Here is a 12,430-nt window from a genome sequence, read left to right on the forward strand (position 1 = left end):
TAAAATTCTGTTTTAAAATCATTTCACAGTGTATGTAAGTCAAGTCATTATGCTGTACATGTTAAACTTACACAGTGCTGTCTGTCAGTTATATCTCAAAACTTGGGGAAAACACACAAAAGAACTGACTTTATATATACATAAACTATATATATTAAATATATATTAAAACATGATTGTTTCTATCCCAAATAAAAAGAATATAAGTAAATTATTATCTATATTGGCCAAATTGTGGGCAAGGTTTGAGCATGTGTTTTTACAATCACAAATACATTAAGTGAATTGTGTCTAACCTATATACTTAAAGCAATGTTTCTTGATATTAAGTGTCACTTTAAAACTATTTTTCTGAATATACTGGAAACTAACCTGATGAAGACATTAGCAAGGATTATTTTAATTGAAGGTAATTTCTGATTTTATTTTTGGTGTGGAAATTATTTCTGAAAATTAACGAAAAAGCTGCAAATGGTCAAGCTTTGTGCTGATTTGTACATTGAACACTATCTTCTCATCTTTTTCTATCTGTCTGCTATTGGGGTCTCTATTCAAGCACCTACAGGGCCTAGGCAGGCACATGACAGGAAGCAGTGTTTGCCGTGCAGCAAACTGAAAAGTCAAGTCAAACTATAAACTGGACAACTGTCCCTGTGTTCCAACTGCAGACAGCCAGAAGGGTCACATGAAGAGAAGCCAGAGACTGAGAATTTTTAAAGAGAAGCCAGAGACTGAAGTTTTTATGTGAAATATACCAGTCCTAAATGTTTCCAAGTGAGGCGGTTCTTCTCAAACTGTGACAAGCACCCTGATCCTCTGTAGCTCTTGTTAAAGTGCAGATTCTCACCCAGGGCTCAAGTGGGGCCTGGGGGTCTGCATTTCCAGCAAACTCCCAGGTGATCCAAGATGTTGATTCATGAACCACATTTCAAGTTGCATGAAACTAAGGCATTTCTGTTAACATCAGGGAACTGAGCATAACTATTTATCTAAAGATCTGACCCCTTTGTGCAAAGTATAAAAGATAGGACTTGAGCTTTTATCCACACCCCCCATAAAAATCACACAAAATTCTATTGTAAAAAAAACACATAGCTAATATTTCTTTTTGGTAACTGGAGCTGAAGTCCACAATAGGTATTAATGAGATTTATGTTTGGAGGATTCATCAATATATCATTTGAGCTGATACTCATTTGAGAATGAAATTTAAATTAATGATTAAAATGGAATATGACTGTTAATAAGACTTGAATTCATTGTTAATAATAGCAGTGCACACAAGGTAATAAGGAACAAAATCAAAGACTATTTATTATATATTATTATATGCAGGCTGTGGGTAAATACCATATTTTTCAGACCATAAGACATGCCTGGGTTTTAGAGGAAAGTAGGAAAAATAACTTTGAAGCAAAAAATGTGGTAAAATATTTAATAACATAAATAACATAATATTTCACCAATGTAAATGCAAAGCTACATTCGGACTATAAGACACACCCCCGTTTTCCTCCCAAATTTGGGGTGTGTGTCTTATAGTCTGAAAAATACGGTAATGGTGGTCCAGCTTCTCCTCTAACAATGAGAACTATCCTCCCTGCTTTTGACAAATTGGCCTTTTCCGTTGGTTGACATGTGTTACTCAGAGTCCATGTTCATGCTCCATCTGCAGTGAGACACGGCTACCAAAACCCTACATACCCTGTCAGCACCTGACACAGTGATAGCACCATTGAACGATGGCTCGCCGGGGCCGTATCTGGTTCCAAGGGCATCCACTTCTAAAGCGATGTTCTGTTGCCTCAGTGAGTGTATGAAGTTCTCAATGCTTGACCCTACCAAGAAAGTCAAGATCGAAAGAAGCCAACGTGTAGTAAAACAACAGTCAAGTAATACTGAAAAAAGTGAAACAACGTCATTCAAAGCATATCATCAAAAGGACTGCTTAAGGATTTCCTTAAAAAGGCAGAATTGATGGTGTGGGACTAAAATCCATTCCAAGGTTACTTTACCTTGAGGCTAGGCATTCTCTTTGTAATGTTTATTAGTTAGAAATATTATTTAAAATCAACATCATAAGCCTTGAAGGTATTAATATTCTATTTTCTTAGGAATTTGAAACCTATTTTCTTTCCAGAGCCCATGAATGCATAATACTTAAAAAATGTTATGAAAAGACCACAGCAAAGACCAGTCTGTGGCTTGCCTGCCTGAATTCCCTTTCATTGCTTGGGCAATAAGCTTTAGCATTTAAGTAAACTTGCAAAATGCATTTCCGAAACCAACTGTCCAACCTTGTCTTTTTCATTTTTATTTTATTTTTATTTTTTTAATTTTTATTTTTTAAATTTATTTCTTTATCTTTAGAGGGGAAGGAGAGGGGGAGAGAAACATCAATGTATGGTTGCCTCTAGTGGGTCCCCTGCTGGGAGTTGGCCTGCAGGGAACCGGCCTGCAACCCAGGCATGTGCCCTGACTGGGAATCGAACCTCGATCCTCTGGTTCACAGGCCCGCACTCAATCCACTGAGCTACACCAGCCAGGGCCTGTCTTTTTCATTTTTAAATTCATTTTTCTGCTTGGTCCCCTAGGTGTTTTCTAAAACATACAGAATTTATTTTTCCTTCATGGTTTACATTGTCTGGGGAGTCTTTCAAAGAGAACAGCATTTCCAAGTTTCCTGTAGCTCCGCCTTTACCTGTTTTGTTGATGACCAGTAAGCGCGTCAGAGGGGTTTGAGGTGGTTGTCCAGGTGAGAGGAAGTACATGTCAGGAGACAGTCCCCAGGAATAACTCTTTTGATAAAGCTCATAGAATACATAGGCCAAAAGCTGAGGGCAAAAGCTAATGCCCAAAAGCAGTAATCTGCATAAAGGAAAATGTCAGAGAATTATATTCATGCAGAACAACTGTTGTAGGTTTTAACATTTGAACAGATAACAGATGTTACAATAGAAATAAATTACAAACACTCACCAAATATGTGAATCATGCTTTTCCTCCCTTTCCTTCTTTCTAAAATAAGATGAAGCTATCCTTGGTATTTCCATCTCTTCAAATGCCTCCTTATACCCCCTTTAAACATTTTATTCAAGCTTATGAAATCAGCTGATATGACTCTTAAATCTCTCCCTCTCTAGAGCCCACTTCTTTGCACTGGCTCAGTCTTGCATTTCTTCTTTTGGGGGGACCACTGCAAGCTGCCATACGACCAACACCCAGACTTACCACACACTGAAACCTTCCCCTCTCCTATCCTCAATTTCTGTAAATTACAACATTTCCTCATTCACTTGGGCTCTAAAGCTCAATTACTTTACATTCATCTCTCGGCCATTCATCCTTTTTCAAAATGGTTGCAAATTTCAATTTATAATATCATCATTATCACTTGCTTCTCCTATCTTCTACTCTTCAAGTTTGGACATTAATTATCTCTTTCCTGAGCTCTTTCAATATTGTCGTAAATGGCCCTTTTTCTTGTATCTAGTGTCTGCTGTCCCTGAACCATTTGCCCTGCTGCCCTGGTAAGTTTCTTGGCATTCTGTTCTAATTATATCAATCACTTGCTCGAACAAACAAACAAACAAACAAACAAAAAACCTTCAATAATTCCTTATTAGTCATGAAGTCCAAACTCTCTAACTCTATGTAATATAGTGTCAAAATTATTTTTACCTTTTGCACACCCTGTGTTGCAATTAGCTCAAAGTCATACCAGTTCCCCAGACTCCTGGTGCACTTCCATGCTCAGAACTGCTCTCTGAATTCCCACCCTCCTTTCTCTCCTTAGCTAATCCTTTCTCTCCTTAGCTAAATGTTCTATTTCTCTACACCAAATTCATGCAAAGTTCTATTTCTGATGCTCCTATTTGGACATAATATCTCTCACACTGAATGTAGTAGTTGAAAATAATGTCTGATTTTGTGCTATGCTTTTTTTTAAGATTTTATTTATTTATTTATCTTTAGAGGGGAAGGAGAGAGGGAGAGAAACATCAATGTATGGTTGCCTTTTGTGCGACCCCTGCTGGTAGTTAGCCTGCAAGGAACTGGCCTGCAACCCAGGCATGTGCCCTGACTGGGAATCGAACCGCGATCCTCTGGTTCGCAGGCCAGCGCTCAATCCACTGAGCTACGCCAGCCAGGGCTGTGCTATGCTTTTTTAGTGTACTTCTGATCACCCTCAAGAGCCAAATCTCCTGTCTGATTTATTGTGATCAGTGGTGAAGACATTTACCACAGTGTGTTGCAGACGTGCTCACACATACTGTTGAATGAATGAGTGTCTTGGGTGGAGAGCAAGGAGGTATACTCAGTGAAGAGTCTGAACCTGTAGAGAACTGTGCAGATTCCATATTGTGTTGTGAAACCTTGGCCAGGATGGGCCTGGCACAGAGACAAGTCTCTGGGGTAGAACCTCAGTGCTAACTTTCATGCTCTGGTAAAGTACTTTGACCTTTTGATAAGAGCAGATTTTGTGTGACATTAAAAGAAAAGCCTTATACTTCATCTGTTTCAATGACATACCCACCTAAGCAATTAAAAATTGGCTTCCAGCCCTGGCTGGTGTGGCTCAGTAGATTGAGTGCCTGCCTGTGAAGCAAAGAGTCACTGGTTCAATTTCCAGTCAGGAGACATGCCTGGGTTGCAGGCCAGGTCTTCCCCTAGGGGGCGCTCAAGAGGTAACCACACACTGATGTTTCTCTCCCTCTTTTTTTCCCTCCCTTCCTCTCTAAAAGTAAATTAAATAAAATTGGCTTCCATATTAAACAGACTTTATACGGTTGCTGAAATTCATTTTATCTGAGGTTATTGTTTTTTCTCTCTTGAGTTTATTTTGAACATGCTGACCAAGCATCCCTGAGACACGTGGGTACTCACATGGTCATCAGAGTATTCCTTTCCTTCTTTAACTTCAGGAAGCGAACCTTCGCCATGGCACAGGTCTGCTGCCTCCAGAGAGCCATGCCGCTGGCTGCTTCTTTTGTCTCATTCAAGGAAGACAAAACTTGTTCCAGCTCAACAAGGCTTCCTGTGTCTTTTGTCCTATCACTGTGCAACTGTCCCCAAATTCCAGTATCTATGAAATGTAAAATCAGTAATTTATAAAGTGCCATTTTAGATATGCATTATTTTGATTTTCCTATGATCATCTTTTTACCACACGGTGTCAGAGTAGAGTCTTGGACAAAGAGAAGTCATCTAATTCTTGGTTTTACTTGAGCAACTACTAAAGAAATGGGAATGAAGCAAAAAGAATGATATGTTACAAGGAGAAAAAGTGATACAGTAAAAGAAAATCTTATAATTTCTGAAAAAAGGGTTCTGTGTGTACAGCTTTAAAGGACTTAATTCACCCTGAGGCAATCAATGAAAAGAAGCCAAGAAGAAAAATCTATTCATTGCAAGAGATAAACTATCTTAGTGTTTCTGACATGGAAGAGTTAATACCTAAGATAAAAATCATGTCATTTGGAAGAAGAGCCTAGAGAAATCGATCAACTCTAGACTTTCAGAAAGCTGTATGAACATTAAAAGGTAAGTGTAACCACTAAGAAAAGATATCAACTGTATATATAACTTCAAAAAAGATTTAAAAAAACCCACTTGGTCTATCAGGGGAAAAAAAGAACAGGAAATGAAAAAGTACAGAATGTACATGGGATGACAGTAAACCAGAAACGAGCAACTACCTTAGTCATTAGAGAGAAAAGGCAGAGCACTTTCTAACATGTGACAATTAGGCTGTCAGAAAATTTTTCAGCAGCAACAATGGGACCCTGAGGCCATTGAAAAGATATCATCAAAATACCGTAAGAAAATGAACTGTCAACCTACAACTCTCAGCTTCTCTTCTCTAGAGCTCTCAGACACAAGGAATATTGTATCACGTATTTGTGGACTGCTCCATGAGAATCTGGGCTTAAGCACTGGGGTATTCCATATGCTCAGCAAAATGCACAGCACAAAATCGGAAATTCAAGATGGGAGACCAGCATTTCTATCTGCTCTACGTTTTCCCGAGACCAGACCAAATCATTACACTCCAAAAGCATATAATTTCATCATTCAAAGTATATTTTCAAGATAAAATATTCCACAGAAATATGAAATTCAAATCTTTTTTTTACCTGATTCGTCAATAGCTGATTTTCCTTCTAATTTCAAGAACACCTCGTTCAAAGTTGTCATGGAAACACCATAATTCTCAATGCCTTGGTTAGAATGTCTATCAAGATCCCTGTAAAGGTCTGAAAGAAGATACAAAACTGCTTCAAAAGAATATAATATGTAATGAGATTGATCATAACTATATATATATATATGTATATATGTGTGTGTGTGATATGTGATAGACCAGATGCATTTATCAGTTATGATACAGATACTTCCTTAGTTATAAAATAATCTATATTGTGTGTTACTTTCCATGTCTTCTTGAGTATAAAATTTTAAACATTTATTTTTTCATTCTTAGAAAATTACATGTGTGAGGGATTTTGAAATAAATCATTACTTTTTATTTAATTTGTTTTTAAATAGTTAATTATTAGATTATAAAGAGTGTTATGGATGTACTGAATGTGTCAACCCAAAATTTATATATTGAAACCCCCATTATATAAGAAATATTTTCTGGAAAGTAAAGATTTATACTTTCCTAGTAGGAATAACTGTTAGGCAATACAGTAACAAATGCAAAAGAACTAATGTTATTGTAACATCAATGTAAATCAGTCTGTGGTCTCTACATTCCGTTACCTGGAAATTTGTTTGTCCTTTCCAAAGGCAAAATATATACCAGCTTTTCTTCACTTTGTGCTGTTAATTTGGCATCGGGGATGTGCTGTTTAACGAGTGATGTTACAGTGTCTGGATCACACAGTTCATTCAAATGCAAACTAACATTGAAAAAAAGTAAATTCAAGTTATTTTTCTTGAACACCATCTCTTCAAGCAATTGTAGTATGTGCTTGCCCTGTCACGAATACTTATAAGACAAAACTCATATAAACTAATGGAAGAAGCAAACCATGAAATGCTAATATAGTCCAAGCCGTATAATCTACATCACACAGCAGGGGACCTGGTGTCAGGGACGTTAGACATGGGGGAGGTGACTTCCAGGATGGCTATTTGGAGAAAAGAGATCTCCGGCTGGATCTTAGCTGGGGTGGGGTGGAGGGGATGCCCAATTTTGCTTCCATCTGTTCAATAACTCAACTTTGAATTCTCCCCACACAGTTAAGTATGAGCTCTGCAAAAACTAGCACTTGAACTTGGGGAAGATAAAAACAGAGATAATTGGGTTTAGTCATTAAGAATAGGGTTTTATTGTTCTACCGATCCCTGTTCCAGAACACGTTTAATGTCTCTGAGCATCAGTTTTCTTATCTGTGAGGTTTCACAATACTAACCTCTCAAGGAATTTCAAAATACAGAATAAATATGTATGAGATAGCACGGGTCTTGCACTAAGAAAACCCTCAATATATATCAGCTGAAATTTTTGGACCAATTTTTCTTGGTCCAAAGTTAATTCAAGTCAAAACTGGTCTGTCTTTTTATGAGGACATATAAAGTTCTTCATGAAATCATCGGATTTTAGAAACCTCATTATTAGCCACATGCATTGAAATTGCCTGAGGCTATAGAAGGCTGAGCACATCAAAACTGACTTTGATGACATGAACCTAAAACAATCAATTTTAGAAAAAGCTGTTCTGTGTTTACAATGCTAAGCGCTCTCCAGGATACCTCAATAAGAATACAGAACCTTCTGTAAAGGAGTTTGTACCATGACGTAATGTGAGTATAATAGAAACCAGCATGTTATAAAATACGGGAGGGAGAAGAACGTTGAGTTAAATCCATTAAGCACTTTGCACGTTGTCAGTTACTCATCTGTTCAATATTTTTATGTCTTAAATGCAGAGCAAGTATTATTACTGCTATGCCATAAATGAAGTTACTGAGATTCAAGCAAGTTAATTAAGTTGCCTACGGCAACAATTTAAAACAATGCCTTCAAGGTTCCAGAAAAGAGGATGCTTCTCAAGGAGAAAACAGGCAGAACGGACCTTCAAGAGTGAACAAGAGTAACCATGGTTTGATGGGCGGGGGGAGGACATGTTAAACAGGTGCCCTGTCTCAGGCAGAGACGAGACCCTGCAGTATAGGACAAACCTAGAGAACAATGAGTGGGTCCTTTTAGTCGGAAGGTACAGATTCAATCAGGCTGTCCCAAGCAATCCTGAGGGTATGGCAGATTTGATCAGGTTAAACACCTGGAATGAATAATGGGGGCGGGGGTGGTTCATTTCACCACTGAAGATAAAATGAGTTGAATTATCTTAAAGAAATATTAATATTTGGGGGGGAGGTATAGGGAATGAGTCATATTACACTTGCAATCTTGGTCCAAAGATTCTACCACTTATAAATCATGTGAGATCGGGCAGATTATTAAAAAGATCCGACAGGTCAAAGGAGAATAATAATACCATCCTATAAGTTATCTGGAGGATTAAATATGAATATATGAGTATTCCACATGTCAATATCTTAGCAAGTATCTAAAACATAGCCAATACTTAATAAGTGATAGACATTACTTAATACTGATAATAACTATGATCTGGAAGAGAAGGAGACAGAAAAATGTGAAGGAGAAAATGAATTCAGGGAGAACCAAGAAGAGATTATTGAAAGAGTTAAAATATACCACAACAAGCATCCAAAATATGATCATGGAAAGACCTGGAATACAAATACGCCTGTTTTTTAGCAAAGGAGGTGTTGTGAAAATATTTTCCAGCAATTTAATTTAATTATAGCTTACTCGTCCTTATAGTCTTAATGTCTGCAACTCAACATAGCCTTCATTCTAGCTCAGAAAGAGAGCCATTGTGGCATAGTTCTGACATAGATCTCTTGAAATGAACACACCAGTTACATAGCCTACTTAAACATACTCATATTTTTTTTTTTGCTTTTATTTTGGTTTTTTGACAACGTACTAATATTGACATCGCCTGTCTTCAACATTTCCGACACGGTCTAATATGTGTCCACCAAGAAGCTCGTACCTTAAATGGTAGCCAATGCCCCACTTCTTCTTCAGGAACAGAGAAGAGCCTGCACACTTCAGCCTCCCATCAGATATAAACACCTTTCGATCTGAGTAGATAAAAAAATTAAATAAACTATATTAAGGAGTTATTATTATTTTTTAAGATTTTATTTATTTATCTTTAGAAGGGAAGGAAGGGAGAAAGAGAGAGAAACATCAATGTATGGTTGCCTCTCTTGCATCCCCTGCTGGGAACTGGCTTGCAACCCAGCCATGTGCCCTGACTGGGAATCGAACCGCGATCCTTTGGTTCGCAGGCCTGCACTCAATCCACTGAGCTACACCAGCCAGGGCAGGAGTTATTTTTCACTGTTTATAAAGGAACAAAGCCACCAGTAACTAATGTATTTTAGGAGCATGACCCACTAAAACAGATGCATTCTGCTCCTATGTTAACCGCTTCCTTTGCCATCCAGTAACTAAAATGATCTGTTAGTTCATTGTCTAGTATATTCAGGAAAATTTTATCATACATCGAAAGGGTCTGTTTCAAGCCAGCGACACTCACATTGAATGAAGCATAATGTGTCATTGAGAGTAGCTATACAGTATTTTACAACCAGTGCAACAAGGCCAGAGAACTTCCATGGCAAAGGGCACTCAGGGACATAGGCACTCAAAGGGGTGGTTCTCCTGTCTCGGTGATTGTGTTGGAATGTATTCCACACACGTCCCTAGTTTCTCCCTAAGATACACGAAAGAAAACCAGGAATGACCTGCCAGGATGTCAGCCTCATCCATGAACTGGGTACTGAAGAGAATGACTCTGTCTGATTTCCTCTCTTTAAGGAGATTCCACACACGGTGCCTGGAAAGAGGGTCTGATCCTGCGGTTGGTTCATCCAGTAGCAGAATCTGCAGTAGGAAAGCACATAAAATCATTTTCCCCTTTCTGGCAACGTTCTTTTAAAAGACAAAATAGTCACAGTTTTTGGAGAAATTAGCTTAGCACTTAATTTTTCATGGTAAATGCTCTCTTGCTTTTATTGTTTACAAATTAAGTCTGACCAAATACAATAGTTTGACTGTCTTCAATCTGATTCCACCAGTAATTTGAGTTCCATTTACCTGAGGATCTCCTAAAATGGCAATCCCAAAAGTTAATTTCCTTTTTTGTCCACCACTTAAATTTTGAGCAAGAATGTCTTGACTATTTTCCATCTCCAAGTCCCGTAAAACACGTTGGACCTAACCAAATAAAGGATATTTGGTGTTTATTTTGAAAACACTATCATTTTGCTATTCATTCTGAAGGGCCTTTTTGTCCTTTAGACATGAACTATGTAGAAATAACACAAACGCAGTTAGAATTTCCCAGATAAACAATTTCATCTTCATGGCTGTGGGACAACTAACATGTAACCTACCTCTTGTTCCACTTCCGGTGGCTGAACCCCCTTTATTTTTGCAAAGAGTCTGAGATTTTCCTTCACGGTCAGGAAGCCAAATTGCACATTGGTTTGTGGACAAACTCCAGTGAGCGTGCGGACAGTCTCCAAGTCAGCCATTTCCGAAAGCAAGTGATTATAGATGGTGACCGAACCTAAAAGTGAGAGGTAGAGAGTGAGCATCAGGGTAGTGTTCCATGCTTTAAGATCTTTTTAAGTGAAAAAACAATGTGTGCCAATCACTGGAGTCCTTTAAAAGGTACTGTACTTATCTCTAAGGAACACACAGTGGACTAATTAAAAATTTAATGCTCATACAACCTCTGGTCTAGTTGGGATGCTAACTAAAGCATACAGCTACCTCTTAGAAAATATTCAAACCACAAAGATTTCCCTAAATAAAGAGAACATGAATGCATAAAAGAATAACTTGAAGAAACTTCCAAAACTTTTAAATAACTGCGTGTGACTGGTAGTTAAGGAAACGACTAACTATTGCAATTAACTAACAAACATAATTGACTAATGAAATGCACAGTTAACTTGTTTGCCCAGGTTCTTGTCATTGGATAGTTGCCTTCCCACCTGATGTTGGGACTGACAGTCCACTGAGCATGTTTAACAGGGTTGTTTTCCCAGCTCCGCTGTGACCGAGGAGGGCAGTGATCTGGCCTTCATATACGTCAAGTACCAGACCTGGTATTATTTCAAAAAGATTACAGTCAGAGCCTCTATAGCAACTTGACATTCTCTGAAGTTTGAACGAGCTCTTATAACAGGGGTATATTTGGCTAGCAACATTAAAAATAAAATCCATCCCCAAATTCTTTCCTTTAAAATTGTATCTGCTATGATAAATAATTTATAGATGCAATGTTACCATAATATATTGTTGTATAACTAACCATTTGGGGGATCAAAGCAGTTTTGTCATTAAAGGTAGGCTGACTACAATAAAGACAGATTTAGGATCAAAGAATGTGATGAGCTGAAAATAAACTACCATACATCTCTCAAACCCATAGGATATCGGGGGTGCATCCAACTTTCTAAAGTCGTTGTACGGTTTTTCATTTACTTGGAAGGAAACACCATGTGTTCAAACAAAGGAGCATTATGAGAACTGGACTCGCTGGTCTTCAACTACCAAGACTGTATCCCAGTGAGACAGTCTTGAAACCAACCAGCCAGGTTGACTCGGACATTTTATTACCTTTCAGCGCTTCTACTTTTTCATGCTTTCCTTTTTTATATTCCTTTTTAAGATTTTTTATTCTGAAAAAAAGACAAAAATGTTTTGAGGAGATTGTGGCGGTGGACAGGGGATTGACAAATCAAGTCCCTGAGGCTGTGAGGAGAGCTGGGGACCGGCTCCCTTCACCCAGGCCCAGGAGACCTGCGGAAGCAGCGAGGGCCTCTCAGCAGAGGCAGCACACCGTGCCCTGAACTTACATTTCCTTCCCACCACACTGGGCGGTCTGTCTCCATTTTCTGCCTCCCCCGCCCCTTCTTTCTCATCCTATTAACCAGGGAACAAAGAGGTGAGGGACAGTGTGAATCGGAGAGAAAAGGGGGTGAAAATAACCAGGGAGACAGAGACAGGGTCTGCCACAAAGAGAGCAGGCCGGGAAAGAGAGAAGAGCGTGAACAACAGAAAAAAAGAGATAATGAAGACGATGGAAATAGGAAGATTACTCCTTCATCGATGGCTGTTGCGATTCCGTAAGATAGCAGCGAATGTGAATGCAGACAATGTGAAAAGACAAAACACTCTCAAGAAAGAGTGTAGCCCTTCACGAGTGTGCAGCCTGCTTATCAGTGGGTACGAAATGGCACCGAAGGACACCTCTGTCACATCGGGGTTCGCCCGATTGATCTCTGGTCTCTGGCCAGTTTTTCAGTA

At 38.6% G+C, this 12,430-nt stretch overlaps 1 protein-coding gene across 1 annotated transcript in view; it reads right to left on the minus strand.

Moving 5' to 3' along the window:
• Positions 1-12,430, minus strand: part of ABCA9 (ATP binding cassette subfamily A member 9) — a 55,877-nt gene that overhangs the window by 27,085 nt on the left and 16,362 nt on the right. The window contains exons 12-22 of the mRNA XM_037069976.1: positions 11,741-11,802; positions 11,113-11,223; positions 10,507-10,682; positions 10,208-10,327; positions 9,856-9,994; positions 9,096-9,186; positions 6,769-6,908; positions 6,138-6,257; positions 4,888-5,086; positions 2,702-2,868; positions 1,705-1,838 (exon numbers count right to left, since the gene is read on the minus strand). Of these exons, the coding sequence (XP_036925871.1) occupies positions 1,705-1,838; positions 2,702-2,868; positions 4,888-5,086; positions 6,138-6,257; positions 6,769-6,908; positions 9,096-9,186; positions 9,856-9,994; positions 10,208-10,327; positions 10,507-10,682; positions 11,113-11,223; positions 11,741-11,802 (1,459 nt within the window). The remainder of the gene's footprint in view (positions 1-1,704; positions 1,839-2,701; positions 2,869-4,887; positions 5,087-6,137; positions 6,258-6,768; positions 6,909-9,095; positions 9,187-9,855; positions 9,995-10,207; positions 10,328-10,506; positions 10,683-11,112; positions 11,224-11,740; positions 11,803-12,430) is intronic.

This window comes from Sturnira hondurensis, unplaced genomic scaffold (genome assembly GCF_014824575.4).
Source record: "Sturnira hondurensis isolate 20B ecotype Veracruz unplaced genomic scaffold, ASM1482457v3 Scaffold0018728, whole genome shotgun sequence".
NCBI classification, from domain to species: Eukaryota; Metazoa; Chordata; class Mammalia; order Chiroptera; family Phyllostomidae; genus Sturnira; species Sturnira hondurensis.